At 38.7% G+C, this 17,999-nt stretch overlaps 1 protein-coding gene across 4 annotated transcripts in view; it reads right to left on the bottom strand.

Moving 5' to 3' along the window:
- The window catches only part of MACROD2 (mono-ADP ribosylhydrolase 2), an 899,949-nt gene that overhangs the window by 275,221 nt on the left and 606,729 nt on the right, over positions 1 to 17,999 (bottom strand). For all 4 annotated transcript variants that reach the window (XM_075496893.1, XM_075496891.1, XM_075496892.1 and 1 more), the window contains exon 7: positions 17,334 to 17,364. In XM_075496893.1, the coding sequence (XP_075353008.1) occupies positions 17,334 to 17,364 (31 nt within the window). The remainder of the gene's footprint in view (positions 1 to 17,333; positions 17,365 to 17,999) is intronic.

The raw sequence follows: 17,999 nt of genomic DNA on the forward strand, positions 1-17,999 counted from the left end.
ATTTCTTTTGTCTAACAACTCAGTACAAATAAAGAAGCTGATCTGGACAATTTAAATGTAAATTTCTTACCACCTGTCAGACAAGTGAGATTTAAAGACCTCCACTTAAAAAACTAGGCATCTCCAACCTGAGTCTTTAAGTGAAAATTGACCTCCCACCTCAATTTCCTTGTAAATGTGGCCATGTGGCAGCAAAAGGGGTGGTTTATTCCAGCACTTTATTAAATTTAGCTTGTGTGTACACTCAGCATGAGATGACCCAGGCTATGCCTGGGGAAAACGACACTTTTGAGGCAGATCTCCACACTCCATGCCGTAACCGAACGCAACTAATCCTCTCGGAAGTATGACATCCTGGGTAGATTAGCAGCAGGCGTATGGAAAAGCATTTAAACTTATCGGATGGAGAAATGTCATTGATTATTAAGCAATGAAGCAAACTAGGGGAAAGAAAGGATCTTTGCTTAGGGGAAACGTAAAAAGAAGGTGGGTCAGTTCAAAAGAGCTTTTTACATAATCGAAACCGAATGTGTTAGAGGCGAGCTTACGGAGCAGCTTTAGCTAATGTGATTTCCATTAATTTTATCAGATCAAAGGGTCCTCTCTATATATACAATTACATTCAAGATAGCTTGCATTAGCACGACAGCTGCACATCTCCAGATTGTGAAAAATACCACTGCAATATTGAGTCGGGCCAGGATTATTTCAGCAAATTATCTAGTCTTCCTCACATCTCTGGGGACAGAAGCCAGTAAAAAAATCCCCCAAAATTGCACGGAGGAGGGAAAATTATCACTGTATGGGACAAAATCTAGAGAAGTCAGGGCAATTCAGGCAGATTTATAGCAGTTTTACCTCAGCTCTCCTCACAGGACTTACCGCTGGAGCGGGAAAAGAGCCTCTCTCAGCTCTACGCCTTAAAACTGAAAAAGGCATTTCACAAATTCTCCTCCTCCCACCGCAGCTATCACAGACAAGATGGCAAAGACTGTGTCTAAATTAAAATAAAACTTCATAATATTTCCTGGTCCCTGGCTAAGTTGTTGCTCTTGTATTGTGTACAGGTGTCGAGGCAGTGGCAGCAGGGGGGCTGCGGGGCCCCTCTGAGGAGAGTCTGGGGCTCTCCCATGATGGGTGCAGCCGGTTCCAGCCGGTTCTGGCCGGCTCCAGCAGCCCCACCACAGGGCACAGCCCAGGCCCTCCACGATGCCAGCAGTGCCTCAGGGGAAGCCGGTTTTAGAAAGGGCAAGACAGTGCCTGGCAACAAGGGGGGGGGGGGGGAGGGGGGGGGGGAGAAACAGCCCCATGAGCTCCTCTTGCGGATTTGGGGGTGAGAGAGTGACATTGAGCCGGGAAAGAAGGGGTGCAGGGAAGGCCTTTGTCTCTCACTATCAAAACCTATTTTAACTGGCAATAAATTAATTTAATTTTCCCCAAGTCAAGTCTGTTTTGCCCATGATGGTACTTGGCAAGTGATCTCCTTGTCTTTATCTTGATCTGCAAGCGTTTTCATCTTATTTTCCCGCCTTGTCCTGCTGACGAGGAGGAGTAAGAAGGTGGCTGGGTGGGCGTCTGGCAGCCAAGGTCAAGCCACCACACTACCACAGATTTCTCCGTCATAAAATATTCCACCTGTTCTAGTTTTCTTTCACCAAAACACGCAATTTGAAAGACTGCAAAATGAAGTCACAATAACATGCAGAAAAACTATAAAAAGAGGCAGAGAAGGGAAAATGAAGGCACGAGAGTACTTACACTGGCAAGACCAGCTAAGAGTTTGTTCAAAAACAACCAAAGGAGTATTTTTTTTTTTTTGGGGGGGGGGGGGGGGGGGGGGGGGGGGGCATTTCTAGTTAAGACTTTTCTGGTTAGATTTACAAAACTAACAGACTGTCATTCTACAAGAAACAAGGTTGCTTTTTATAAATTAAGTGCTAAAGAAAGGACCTCCACAACAAAGCAAGAAAACTTGCAGTGCTGATGAGTCAAAAACAATGGGACCAATACCTATGCTTATTTGAATTATACATGTTTATATATGAGCTTTGCAAAATAATCTCATGCAGCTTGATGCTTATGCAAATAAAAGCTACTGAAATTACAGTTACTACCTGGAAACAGGAAAAGAATAATGGACTGAAAGTTTATAGGGTTATGCCACTGAAAGTCTGAACGTTACTACTTGATATACTAACACCGTAATAGATACTAATCAAGCCATGTTAAAACCACCATACGTCTAGCACTCGGTATTTAACTTAAAATTATTCCGGGAATAGAGAAAAAAAACCAGTGGACATCCAAATGAAAGAAGGATCTCCAAAATTCAGAAGCGTCAAAGGAGGAGGATTTGTATTCCTTAGAAAATAGGAGATTGCAATTAAACCACTAAGACACAAAAGAATTTGAACAAATAGAAAGAATAATTGCTGCAAGGTATCTGAGTTCACATGAACACCAAAAGAAGGGAAATAAGCTTGAATTGAGAAACCCCCTCTGCAATAGAAACTTGGGAAAAATTTATCTATACAGATTGAAAGAGCAGGAGAGAGAAAAAAATGCTAAGCATAGCAGTCAGGCTAGCTTATGCAAACAGTTTCAAAACTGGTTAGAATGCTATTTGAAGAAAGAGCTAGTATGCAATAATAGTGCTAAGTCAAAGGAGGAAACGATGCATGTGTGAGCTTCTGGGACATTTCTTATGCTGAAATTTTAATGTGGATCTTGTTTCCTATCAGTTCCCATCAGATTCCACATATACCTTTCTCATGCTCTGTGTGTGTAAGAGTGGGATAACACCACCAGCTGCACACTGAAAATAATTGATGATTCAAAAAGAGTGAAGTACTTTTGAAAATTCAGTAAACAAATGAAAAAAGCCCACACACTCATTTTAACAAAGCAAGTTCAAAGAGTGGAAAGACATCACCTTCTAAATCCTGTTTTAACAAGTGAAGATGCTACTGCCTCAAGAAACTCATCTCTGTCCCCCAGGAGCTACTCCACACTCAGAACTTCTAGCCGAGATGTTTGTGTGAACATCCTTTGCTTTAGTCCAAATCAGGTGGGATGGGTTGGCTTCAAAAGCTTCAATCTAGGGTTTTTTTTCCAGCCACGCTCCTTGGGATTGAAATGGATTAGCAAGCAGGCGGATTGACAGACCTGGGGATGCTGTGACTCCTGGCGTGGGGCAGCCGAGGGAATCTGCGGGGTGAGCACCCTCACAGCAGGTGAACTGGCGTAGTCAAACAGTGCTCAGCTAGGATTGTCTGGGTGTTGTGGTGGTGGTGGTTTTGTGTTTTTATTTTTTTGTTTGTTTGTTTGGGGTGGTGGTGGTGGTGGTTTTTTTTTTTTTTAAGCAAAGTATCTTTTAAATAACCGCATCCGATGTGTACTAATGTGATGATACTGTCTTAAGCGCTGAAAATTATAGACAGATAATTCAGGATTGGATTGAAGCATATGATTACCTCTTAGTGTTTACTAAGTGGATATTTAGATTTGCTGTGAAGGAAGAGGAGGAGAGTTTCATCATCAGTTCTGACATTTTGGGGGAAGAGAGGAGCATTATAATTTAGAGATCCACAGACATTAATGTATTTAGTAGGCAGTGACAAAAATGAGCAATAAATACAGAGTAACCTAAATAGCAGGGATCATACATTAAAAGTTACAAAATTAAGACTACACATGAGATTCAGGCAGAACCATTTTGTTTAGTAAGTAGAAAACCAGTGAAATATGTTGACAGTAAGAGTCATAAAAACAAATAATAAAAATAAGTAGATTAAAAAAATTGTGGAGGTAAGAGAAAATTTAAGACACCAAGAGTGATAAAATGTGGAGCCAAGGCTGAAATATATTCAGTGCAAATATGAAGGTGACCTCTTCCTAGCCAGAAGCTTTGATAGTGTGAAACTTCAAGAATTTGTGAAAATTGGTCTATTAAGTAAACATAATTCATTATCCAATGTAAATTTTTTAAAGTAGATAATTTCTTGAAATCATATGTAATTTAAACATAATATATGTTTATGAACTACAAGTCTATGTTTTATTGGCATAAGTGCTGATGGAGAAACATTTCTATCTATTCCTTTTCAGAAAGTGCTCAGCTTAGTTAAGGTCAGCATAAATGCCATGTAATCAACACAGGAAGCTCAGAAGAAGGTCAAGCACTGGGAAAAGAAATCTTGAAAGCATGAAACAAGCTAAGAAAGGATTTGGAAGTTAGTTCTTTACCATCAAATGCATGGAATTCCACAACTAGAACATCATTGACTGCCCTTGGCGAGACAATTTTGAATATGCTGGCATTATTAAAGAAATTCAATAGTAGAGCAGTTAAATATTTCTGTGACACTTGTGCACAATTTTGAAAAACATCAACTGAAAATATACACGGGGAGTTGATAAAACCTTGTGTAGGCATATAAATTAAACAGAGATTCTTGTACATTCAGTTTGTCAGTTGTACATACTCCACTTCTTGGTTGCCAAGCATGGTAAGTACAATCGCTGCTTCTGATTACCTATATTCAATAAAATGGTGACAACTCATTAATCAGGCCACACAATAGTGAGACTGGTATAAGGTTCCACAACCTGAAATCCTCGTTAGGAATGACACGGGAGCATTGCCAATATGCACCCTCATTACTTGCATCATGGCTGACAGCTTCGATTAGAAGGGAGCTTTGAATCTCACAACTTCCTTTGTGAAGAGCCTAGTATACATCAGTAAACTATTGCTTTACTGAAAACTAGTAAATTATAACCCAGGAAGTTGACAGCAAAATAAAATAGGAGATTCCTAGAGCATTGACCAGCATGGTCAGCATGGAAGTAGCATCACTGTTTTCTTCTCTATTGTATTTAGTACTGTGGAAAATGCAGCAACTTTTCCTTTCTTTCTCACTCTGGGAACTAGGCTTTATTTTTCTAAAAGGAACAAAAATCATCTTCTCTTAATTAAGCAATGCCTGTTTAGCAACTGAATTGTTCTTTTCTCTCATTCCTAAAGCCAGGAAAAAAACCAAACACACAAAAAACCCCACAGAAGACTACAGTCAGCTAGCAAATATAGCTCAGAATGTTGTTGGCCTTACAGCAGTAATGTTCCTAATGGCACTCGGCTTAAAAAAAAAAAAAAAAAAAAAAAGAAAAAAAAAAAAAAAGAAAAACCACAACACGTCCTGGACTCATAATGGTCTGCTATATTGTGTTTACTAGCTACAACAAAAAGAATGGTTAAAAACCTATCAGTGGCATAATGTTTAGCACCTATTATGGACACAAGTATAACTACCTTATGGTAATTAAAGACATAAGAAAATGATTAATGTTCTGAAGCCATAAAACTGCATCAGTTGAAAAGCTATTATGATTGCACTGTCTATAGCTCACAGCCTACACTGGGCAATTTACACCGATATGCATTCTGCATAAAACTGATACTCATTTTTTCCAACATTGGGTAATGAACTGGTACATAAAGCTTAAACTACGCACCACACACTGGTGACTGCTGGAACAGTCAATTTACTCTTATCTTGAGGATGCAACTGTGTTTAAGATCAGTTTCTAGATCTTCCTATTCTGTAATTTTCTCATCAGAATACCCAACAGTTCACACTGTCATCTCCTCCATTTTAGAAATACGCTTTTGATCATAAAAACTGAGAAACAGGGAAATGGATACAGAAAACATGCTACCTGGCTGCCAGCTGGAACAACGTGCTGACTTTTATACTGGCTCTTCTTCAGCTCAGGGGTGTCTGGACCAGCCCTCCCCGTGCAGGATCAGCATAACATTATTCACATTGAACACTGCTTTCCTCAGCAAGTGACCTGTAAGTGCTACTCAATTTGACTAAGCAAATCAGAATTTGTTGTTTGACAGAACAAGTCACAATGTGTGATGAAAGATTATATTTTCCATATGGGATACTTCCAACTCCTTGAAAGTAAAGGTTTAATGTTTCTTATTCCAGAGAGAAATGAAAATAGAAGGGGACAGAAAGTCTTCCACTGCCACAGCATCACATACAGTAAATTATTACCCTATAAATAGTATTACACATTATTTCTGTTAAAGGGTTCTTTCAAACATCACAGAGAGAAGGCGGGGGGGGGGGGGGGGGAGGGGGGGGAAGTGATATGCTGCATTGTCCAAAACTAAATTGGAAAATGATAGATACAGTTTATCATCTAGTAATATATAGGAAAGCAAGCACTTCACTCTCTCGTATACAAGTAATATATTGAAAGGAATAAAAAGAGAGAGAGACACACAAATCATTTACAAATCAGACTTTAGAGTAATGCTCTTTCCAAGGCGCTAGATACTCTTTCAAGAAAAAGAAAGATAATAAAGTCTTCTCTGCCCAAAATGAGCATTATAAGAAAGGTATGATACATTGGACCAGCTTTCTCCTCTGCTGAAGTCAATGAAGTTAGAGTCAAAACGAATAGGGTCAATTACAAAAAGCTAGATCTATTCCTCTAAATGCAATGGAATATTTCACAGCTAGTGCAAACCACTATAGCTTCTCTGAAACCAAGGTATATTGACTTACTCCAGTGTGAATTTAGCTCTGTTTCCATTTTAGTTACCAGATTCAATCATAGCAGTAGATGGTATAAAGAACATTGTTATGAGTAGGTTGGTTAAAATAGCGTCTCATATTCCAAATGTAACCCTACACGCCACACACATGCTGCATCATTCCAAGAAGTATGTAAGAAGAAAGCTAACTAAAACATCTACCAAAAGATCTCATGTTTTTTCCATAGCTGACAGAGTAAATTAGTTCTTTAGGCTGCCGTTCTTTCCTTTTCATCTGGAACCAACCTAGGTCCTATTCCCTGGCACAATTTCACAGACTAGTTATCGTTGCTTAGACCTGCTAGCAATAATAATTGCTGTGACGGGCTTCTTGTGCAGTAGCCATAACACATCCACCCAAACAAAGGAGCCATTTCAGTTTCTGTGGTATCAGACACAAAATCAAAAATCACTCCTCACAACATAATTTAGATTACGCTCTCTCCAGGGATCTTGTAAGCCACTGCACAGTGACTCTTCCTCCTCAGGACTAATCCAGGTTATCCCTATCCCACAGCAGTGATCGACGAGGTACTGGGTGGCACTCAATAACCTTTATCGCACCCGCCAAACCTTAGCGCTGAGAATGAACAGTTTGTTTATGGGTGGTGCTGGTGACAGGCACACCAACAAGTCCCCTCGTTCAGTCTAACGGGGTGAATTGAAAGATTAGTCTGTCATGCCAGCATGAGGCCTCATTTTTCTTCTGTGCTACATAGGTCGCCCCCTTCCCGCAGCCTGTATTTGATTGTGATTAATTTGTCAAGGCTGGCTATAGCATGGAAATGAAGAAATGGATTGCCAATTACAGTTAGTCTTCTCACAGAATACCCCCCGAACCAGTGCTATTCTGCAGTAGTGACAGCTCAGAAATAAACTGAATTCAGCTCTATTGAGCAGAAACCTGACCCCAAGCGTATTTTAAAGCAGAAGGTGAGGTTTTTCCACCCCCCTCTCTAACTAGCTCTTCAGTAAATGGTCGACTTCTATCCTGCCTGCCTGGCAGGTACACAAAAAGGCCATCCACATTTATTTTTGTAGTCACCTTGTTAAGACGTACTGAACTTCTGACTTAACACTCTTCAACAAGGTGCACATTTGTTTCTGAACACGTCACCCTGAGTAAGCCTGAAGGGGCATTTAATATGTACACCATTACCGCTAAGTAAACAAAACCAGCAACAATTCTGCTATGTGCAGAAGCGCTTAAAAGCATTCAAACTTTCTCCTGAACAGTAGTCACAGAAGGGTAGATTTTGACTCTTACTGTGTTTCCTCTGCAGTAAACCTCACATGTTCTTGCAAGCTGTTTAATGCTTCATTCATACAGACAACTAGCTTGAATTGAATAATCAGATTCTGATAAATCAATGAAATAGGAAACAATTCCACAATGGCCCAATTTTTTATTAGTAAATATTAATATGGAACTTGAGAAATAATGCCTCAGTCATGGCAATGCATGCAATTCATTTTACGCACCAATACAACCACCAGTGAATTACTCAAGGTGCACAAATTCAAAGTGTGTGTACAAATCTAACTATTACCTTAGAAACTCAGTTTAAAAAAAAAAAAATCCCTTTTCCCTCAAGAAAATTCAAACCACTGTAATAGATGCTTCCTTCCATTGTTGTAATTCACTGTATTTTATACTATTAAAGATGTGATACCCAAGACAGACAGAAGAAAGGTGAATGTGTTTCCAACAGTCAGCGGCACACGATGGCTTTAAACACGTTCTGAAGGCAAAAAGGCACACCTCTCTTCCAGGCCCAAGGTGGCTTTCCATTAACACAACCACCACCAAGAGCTGCGGTGTGCAGAACTGCAGAATACATCTTATAAACAGGATCGTAGCTTAGAAACAGGATTAGTCATTCATTACACTGAATCATCCGACTTTGCTATTCTTCTTCTGCCTCAGCGGCAGTTGCCCTTTCCAATGATATATGGTAGCATTCCTATCTAACGAAGATGCAGAAAAAAGGACAACACAGTGAATGACCCTTGGAGGCAGAGACACCTTTAAATTGTCTTTCAGGTACTTCGATGAGACTCAGAATAAAAAGTCTATTCTGTTGATCTTTTCTTTCATTTCAGGAGAAAGTATGTGCCCTAACAGCAACATATTTTTACCTTTCACAGGCCTCCTAAAAGCCCCAATATTCTCACACATACATCTTCTACACTTCTTGAAGCGACCTTCAGACACCAAACATATGAACGAGAGATGATGTTGGTAATGTAGAGTAAGTTTATGTATATGGTGACTTTCTGTATTTGTACTGGCATAGTATTTAGGGTCTCCAACACTGACTAGGCCCATTATGATAGGTATTGTATTAATACACAGTAAGAGACAATGTCTGCCATGGAGAACAAAAAGAATAGGACAAATAACGGGCAGCTCTGCAATATTCTGTGGCCAGGCCAGGCCAGAGTATTGCTGTGCACCAGAAATAAGGAAAGAATGAGAAAGAGGAGCTGTCTTCCTAAGGCATTTACTGTCTAACGCAGTCACAGAAGTTCAATAAGATACAGTTAATACCTTTGTGTTAAAACTAATTGATACATGTCACACTACAAATATTATTCCTAGTCAACTTTAGTGTCTCAGGGCTTTCAAAAACTATTTAAGGACACACACACACAGATCAGTATATCTATTCTGTTCTCATGGAATAAGTTTTAAGCTGTGAGTGGGATTCAATTTTAACTGAATACACTTAAAAGTTTTCATTTGTAAGCATCAGATAAAACAACTGTTCAATATTAAAATGATTGTGGGTGACGATCTAGGACTGAAAATCTTACCCTAGGCACTTCTTAGATCTTTTTCTAGTTGCTGAAGTATAGAGAACTTGTGTTGTATAACTAAGATTACATACAAGACTAGTTATGCCACAGTGCACGGGTAAATTAAATTGCTACTAATACACCGCACATCAGCTCTAGTGCACGTTTTCAAACCCAGGAGTAGTTTTACAGCTGTCAAGATGATACCTATTCTTCTTTAACTAGATTAATGTTATATTAAGTTCCTCCTTTCAAAGAAACTCAGTTGCATCATGAAATTTGACTGCAACCATGAAACTAGCTGTCTGTCTTTTTATGATGTGTTTAAAACTCAGAGGTAACATACTTCATATACAACGTTTTCTGTAGAAATGGGGAAAGCATGAAAAAGATGTTCTTATAATTACTAAGCTGTCACACTACATTTAATCACGAATATGGTTAAAAGACACCCACAAGAACACAACGTTCTCCTTTTAGAAAGAAAACCTGCTTTGCTATAGCACCTGATGAGATCTCACCAAGGAATATGAAGTAATGGTGTGATTCCCTGATAGGAATCTCATTTGTCAATGAAGAAAACATATAAGCAGCTTGGAATCACAGAAAAACCCAGGTTGGGAGGGCCACAGCACCTCTGGAGGTGATCTGGTCCAACCTTCTGCTCAAAGCAGGAACCATTTCAAACTTGGATGAGGTTACTCAGGGCCTCAGAGAACCCTAGGAGAGCACACCTTTGGCTTTGCTTCCGAATGCTGACTTCTCAAGATGAAATATAAAAGTAGAGAAGTAGTCATGAATAGCAATATACACACCTAACTGATTTAATTATCTGAATAGGTATCCAAATGATTAGACTAGTTCCTAGTAGCCTCAACTCTTTGAGACAGTAATTTTTATCTTGGGCCAGTTCATTCCTTTATATAAAAAGTTAAATAAAGTGAAACTGCATAATTTGGAACTTGGGCATCCTTCTGCTGCTGGCTTCTTCCATGATGCTGTGGTACATTCCACACTTACTAAAGCTAATGCAAATGGTGGAATTCACTAATGGGTTGGGCTCCAAGTTCAGTTTGAAAGACCTGCTCTTTTCTGGGGGAAGGGGCAAGATTACATCCAAGAAAAATTTTGGATAGCGATAATTGGGCCTTTTACCAACAAGTATTTTTATACTTCATGTATCATGTTAATTTAATGTCTCCAGGACAAGGTCTGTGTATCTTTATTTTCTTATTTAAATTCATTTCTTAACAAATTAGCTTCAAAGAGCTTTAGCTTTTCCTGATTGTAAAGCCATAGAACAAACACATAAGATTATCTCGTTGACATCAGCCAGGAAAATTTAGAAAAAGGAATTAAGTGATACTGCTGGTATTTAACAATACAGAGTTTTAACTTTCATCATGGTAATTGAGACATTCTTAATTCTTTGAATGGAAGACCACAAATACCAAAACAAACTTTATATCTGACCAGCTGAAGCCCTGTTTGTGATATTAGCAATATATTCCAGAGATCTTTTCCAACTCTTTTATGCTTTGCAGAATAATTTGCCTGGGGGGGAGGGGAATATATATACACACACACAAAAAGTGAAAGGAAAGAGTGCCCAAAGCGCAATGTGGTTTTGATGCCTTTGGAGACGTTACCGGCTTTTCTTCAACAGCCTACAGATATCTATATAGCTCATTGCAAAAGGAACTAGACATGAGCCATGCTAGGAGCTTCAAGATGTAAGCCACTACGAAATAAGAGCAAGAGAGCACACAAACAATTGTTTCTTGCAGTGTAGAACCAAGACAGTGAGGTTAAAGAGTCTGGGCAGAAGTTACAAGATTGAAGGGGGCAATTAATATATGCAAGTATAAATTCAGAGCAGCGAGCCTAACAAAGGAGCCAGGCTTTCCAGCCTTTACAAAGCCTTCAGTTCTTCATGCTTCTGCTGATTTTAAAAGATAAAAGTAACTACGTAGACTCTATCTCTCTGCCTAAAAGGAAAAGGGAAAAGACAAAAAGTGAGGCCATGAGGCGACTGAGTTTTCAGTGTTCAACAGTCTAAGCTTTCGAAGGGAAATTTTTAAGGTCACTAAACGCCACTGTAATAAAGGACAGGATTTGTCCTCCAGTATTCAGGGGAAATGCTGTAAGTTGGACCAGTCAGCAAGAAGTTCAGAATAGATAAAATTCTAGATAGTCTAACTACAATATCCATAAAATGCCAACTTCCACTGAAAAAGAGAGCTTATTAAGTCTCTCGTCTGGAATCAAGTTTGAGCTTCTCCTTGCTAAATATGTCATATGAATGTTAATTTCAGACTGTTGAGAGCTCATCGATTTAAACTTCCCAGTAATTATTTTTTTAGTATTTAAAATATGGGAAGAGACCAATTAGTATCATGGACACTACACTGTCTGAAATAAGAACACTGTTAAATAATGCATGCAACAAATTTTTATACAAGTAGTAATTAGATTTCTAGGATTACTTGAATATTATAATAGTCATTTCATAGCTGTTACTATTATTAATTTTAATAATAATCTCAGTTAACTGGTGATCAGTCCCAAAAGAAGCAACAAAAAAATGAGTTATCACATATCTTCATTTTCACTAAAATATTACATTACACAAATTATGGAGTAAATAACAAAATGAAATTAACTTCCCAATGAGTTACAAAAAAAGACTGTTAAAAACACACAGCAGTGTCAAAAAAGTTGATGCAGTCTGAGTTGAGGGATGAGGAGCTGCTGATCAGGTTAAAAAATTGGCTTAGTTATAAAAGACCATCTTCTTAATGGGAACTTTCCTTATGTGACCTACTGGATTTGGGTTTTTTCTTTTTTTCTTTTTTTTTTTTTTTTTTTAATCACAGAGAATTTGTATGATAATATCCATTTTCCTAGGTCACCGTAATTGACATCACAATATTCAAATGCTGATGATCAGCATTTGATACAGCATCAGGCCATCACGATGGTTACAGGGACTCAAAGCACCAGACTGGAGATAAATATAAGACTGCTTCATGGTTACTTATTATAGATTTGTGCACAGTGGCTCTGAAAAATTTGCAGCTAACTCCTTCCTTGGAAAGATGACAGTGCAACCCGTATTAGAATTGCTCATTAAAGAAATACGTATCTTAGGAATGAAACGCCAACAGAAAATGAGAAGAAACAGATGGGAAAGATGGAAATAGATTGCCTCAACCTTTAGCCCTGTGTCAGGAATTTATTCTGCCTTTGAAAACATTTGGTTTAGTCTTCTGACTCAGATTTTCAGAGGGCTTTTATAATCCTTCAGTAGCGCACCTGTCAGTTAATCCCTTGTTATAATCTGTCTTGGATCACCTCACGGGGAGAGGAGCTGATGGGTAGGCTCCCAGCCCTCTGTGGATTGACAGGATGCATTGTTCTTTGGATACTGAGGAGGACACAGTGGAGGTCAGGACAGCTGTGACACAGGCTGGCACTATACCAAGGGACCTCTCTCCTCAGATAACCACACAGCAGAGCAGAGGATCTGTGATACCTCCCTGCATCCTGCCTTGAGGACATATTATATGCTTCTATTTCCTATACACACTGCATACTTTACTCTTTTTTCTTTCCTTGCTTTCTAAGCTTGCTTTTCAGACTCTCCTTTAGCAACACAGAATAAATTTAACTTTGCAATGTTTTGCCATGACCAGGCCAAAAGCTACAAGTAAGCATAGGTAGCCTGATTCAAAAAGAAACAAGTCTTACTCCAATGTAATAAAGGTGTTTAAAATGTGGTGAACCTGTGCATTGCCTCAATCACCGCAGACACATTCTGCACTTCCACGGCTTTTGGTCTTTTTCTTTCCCTTTCTCTCTCTCTGTTTTAAGAAGAAATGCAAATAGATATTCATAACGAAACCTAGAAGCTGCCATTATCTTTTTTTCTCAGAAGAAGATGAATGATATCATTTTAGTGGAAATCAAGCTAAGGTAAAATATACAGCTACACTGATGTAGAGACAAAAAGAAATACCAACTGGAGATTTCTCTTAAAGTTTTATGTTTTTCTCCCTCTTTCCTCCCCCCTCTTAAGTTTAAAATAACATTTAAATACTTGCTTATGTTGCCAGAGAGCAGCTTATGTTGCCAACATAAGTATCTAGGAACAGAAGCCAAACCCTGTATTACTGTAAAATAACAGTAAGAAGGTAACAAATAGGTGCGCACAGACCATAACATCTTCAAGTCCTTCCATATGTAGTCCACCCCATAATGCTCTCTCTCAACAGAGTATCGTGACAAACGTGGCAATTCCTGTCTTCTCATATTCATCTGCAGAGCCTTGTTTTAATTTTGCAGCTCGTAAGGTTTGTAGCACTGTATCAGACATCCCTGTTCACTTTGCAGGCTGCAAACACCAGAATTTGTGGATAGCTTCTTAAAGACACGATAATGAGGTGCTCTTCCATAAAAATCTACTGAAGAAAGTAACTTTTTTGTTTTCCTTCTGGCAGTACCTCAGACATAACAAGATGGTAATTATGGGGAAGTAGATGTGTAAATGGTGATTCACTGTGTATAAGGTGAAAATCTGACACACTACAGTCTTAAAATAACACTTTTTACCCTCTGGACTAGAGATTTTTCTGTAGATTTATTTTTATCACTTTTTAATTTTTTTTTTCTTTTAATAGATAGTAAAACAGCTTTCAAAAAGGGAAAAGAGACAAAATGTAAGAAAACCCCCTAAAAACGTAGCTGGCCTACAGAAAAGCTGTGATACGGCTAAGATTGCACTCTCGCTCATGTTTGAGTATTACTGAGCAGCTACTGAGGATCTGTCGCTTGATAGTCCAGTGCCTCCCCAACGATATGGGAGTGACACAAGTCCTCTGTGCTCCTCCTGAAGCCGTTTTGCTTATGAAACTTCATGTTCTTGTTATTAAGGAAAGCATTTATTGCAACAGAAGAGAGTAACTCAGGGATCCATGGGGATACAAGACTTCACCACCTTTGCTTTCTTAGACTGATTATCAGTTTATAAGCATATTAGAGGGGACGGGGATCTCTTCGGAAAAGGTAACGCCTCTTTTTTTCCAAAGTGCCTGTGGGTAGACCCTTACTTGTTTTGCAGTCCTTACAAACATTCAGCATTGGGTGCTTTCTACTTCGTTTTTTAAAGATTTCATCCCTCATTTGAACCTATCAGACTTCTAAAACAAAGATCCCTCATGAGTGAATTTGTTGCCAGCGCTCTTTAAATAGGAGCGCATTAAAATCAAAGTTTCGACTCCTGGCACAGTGCCTTAATGGCAAATGGCCTTCTCGGGGCTTTAACTCGTTCAAGCTGGAACATCCATGGTACTATGGGTGGAGATGAAGCGTCAGGAAAGTGTTTGGGGAGGAAAGGCAGACCTTTCCTCTATCCAACACCCTCTCATGAAAAGCAATCTGCACTTAGCCAAAACCTCAGAAAGAGTCTTGCTTGCTTGTTTCTTCCCAGTTTCCTTTTTATGGGAGAAAAGGAGTGCTCTGCAGTGATGCAAACAGGAAAGGATTGCTCTCCAGAGAAGTGTGACTACTCTCTCCTAATAATAATAGAAAAGGCAAGCAATCTAAGCATTTACAAGAATTTTGAGCAGAACGCAATCCAGATTCTTAAATTGGATACGCTCAGTTGATCTCTTGCAAATTTGTCCACTTCCATTTGGAGGTGAAACTCAATTCTCAGCCAAGGGTTTCTGAAGGGACAGCATTTGTTCATATGGATCTGAGGTGAGAAATCAAGGCTCTATATTCCTTCAATAACATTTTATTGGGATAGTCCAGTGTTAACTGCACAATGCATAAAACAATACTAATCAGCTAGGCCACCAGGAATGAAGTTGATCCACTTGCTTGTCTAGACGCTGACTTTATCTAAAGGAATGTGCATGTATAGAGGGGAAAAACCCAACAAAACCAGAAAGATGAAAGCACAGCTTTATGGGTTTTGGGTGTACTTTACACCTCAAACACGTCTCACAGCATAATTTTAGCACTGCAACTGCTATCAACCATTCTTGAAAATATCGGCACCTGAAGCCTGATGCAGGGTTGCCTGTTTAATTACTACTCTCAGGCAGTATGTCTGAGAGTCTGGAAAGAAGATAAGTATATTTTTTCATTGAGGAATAGAAAGCATTTGCTAAAATGTAAACAGTAAAATCAATTAGAGATTGTATTCCCAAAACAAACAAACAAAAAAGCAGCCTCAGGGAAAAAAAAAAAAAAAAAAAAAAGAATATTTTAGAAGTGCGTCTTAATTCATTTCCAAAGGTGAAAACAGCAAACAATTACTAAAGGCATCCACCATACTATATAACGTTTCAGTAATGCCACAGCTTTCCAGCTAAAATCAATGCTAACTTCAAGAAAAGCATCCGTTACCTCAGGAAAAGAAAACTCAAGATTCCTACCAGATATCCTTTCCAACTTTCTTTACTGACTTCAGGGAACCATATTCCTCACCTGCTGAGACCTCTTCTATTAACTAGGCCAATTCTAAAGTAAAATGAACTGTTATTATTTGTACATTCCACTTACTAGTAATTTCCATGTACTTACACCATATCTTGCCTGTTTTTGTAAACTAATAACAAAAACGTGTCTATGTTAAAGATCAAGATTGAAGCCAAAGATTCAAGAACTAAAATGCAGAGGTCCCCTGAAAGTTCAAGAGGGGGACCTGAACTGAAGACCAAGGCAGAGCTTTATCTGAAACCAGATTCATATTCCGTGACTTCTAGTGTTTGTGGAAATGGCATCCGCATGTTCTTCTGCAATAAAGAAAGTGCAGTTCAAGTAGAAAAGGATACAGCACCCAAAGTAATTTAGATTCTACCTTCTGAAGCCTAATTCAGATTTACCATCATCAAACAATCAATTTTAAATAAGAGGTCCTTGAAAAAGAAGAAACAGCCCTAAATATTCCTGTCACTTTTTCCCCTGCATCTGCAGTATCTGATTAGTCAAAACTCAAATTAATTTATCTAATAATTACTATATGTTATTTTAACGCAGCAGCAGCTATGTCATACTATGGTGATACATGATGACTGCATTTTTTTATTTATTGCTGCTTAGCGTGTTTCTCTAAAACCCTTGAGTTGTACACGTAATCCAACCTATCATTTGTGTGCATTTAGTTAACATAAATGAAAGAAAAATCAGCCTACGTTCTTTTTAAATGAAAAAAATATTTTTGTCCCCTTGTAAGTTTGCATCTTGTCTCAAATTTCTCCATATTTTTTTTCCAAATAGCTTTTCTTTTTCCTCCTTCAAATATCATGCCCACTTCTTCCACAATGTCAACCAAAAAAGCAGCTGACTATTAGTGATGGATTACCTTAAGATTACAACAAAGCAAGTGACCAACTTTTATAATAACCCTTTCTCTCCAGTTCTTCAGGCAGTATTAATTTGCATGTAAATTAATAAACTAAAAATGTGGAAGCACAACTCAAGGGAGCTAAGACAACTTCATGTTATTCTAGCAAGTTTGCTTTAGGAAAACATACTTTTTCCCCAGTCTTGGGCACTGAGGAGTCTTACTTGCTTGCCTTCTGGATGGAAGATTTTGCCAAAACCCTGGTTTTCCCCGTTGAAGCCACAGCAGTGTGTTTAAGAGTTATCGGAGCTGTAGTAGCGTAATCACAGTTGTGGGTCTCGGCTCACAGGCTAAGGGTTGTGCTAAGGGCTGCACAACAGTATCCCACTTATCAGCACACTAGTATTCAGTCACAGTCAAAGGCTATGGGTCTCTGTTATTTAACACAGTATAAACAGATTCGCAAGCCAAAATGACTGACGAGACATCTGATAAGAAGTATCACTGTTTAAAATAGTAATAATAGGAAAAACTGAATAAGCAATAAGCGACATGTAAGGTCTTACTTACCATAAATTCCTGTTGAAATACAGGGAAATGCCTGTAAAACAAATGAAAGAAAAAATATCAGTGGTATTTCTGTTTGCCGAACTTTTTATCTAAACCAAGGGTATTTTTAAGCGCCTGTTTTTCAACACCCGGAGATTACATGTTGTAGCCTTCACTGTTACGGCAGTCAATTCACAGCCATTTTCATGTCATTATATGAAACATATTCCATATGTTTTCCTTGCTGCCATGTTAATAAAGCCCCATTCTTTTTCTCATCTTGAGCTATGAGCAACATTTGAACCCAGAATCATTATGAAAACTGCCTTTTGAGCTAAAAATTAATGCCATGAGCTAAAAATTAACACCATAAGCTAGTACGGTAGGAAAAAAAAAAAGTCACGTTCTCTGGGTAGATTTAGACAATGTTTCTTCAGTAGTAAAATAAGCTTGGCCAGCTTAAACTCTGCCCTGTCTCTTTGCCATGCCCTCCTTCACTATAACCTCCTCTTTTGTTTCAGACCCTTTCATTCGTAACCTCAGTTCTTTCAGACATGTGGTTTATGGTGTGACCCAACACAGCTGTACCGGTAGAACTCAAAGGCTTGCAAACTGGTGCAGGGAGAGGAACTAGAAGGTGCTGGGTGAAAAGAAAGGGTACATTTTTGGGCAGCTTGGACACCAAAG

Source organism: Mycteria americana, chromosome 3 (genome assembly GCF_035582795.1).
Source record: "Mycteria americana isolate JAX WOST 10 ecotype Jacksonville Zoo and Gardens chromosome 3, USCA_MyAme_1.0, whole genome shotgun sequence".
Taxonomy (NCBI): Eukaryota; Metazoa; Chordata; class Aves; order Ciconiiformes; family Ciconiidae; genus Mycteria; species Mycteria americana.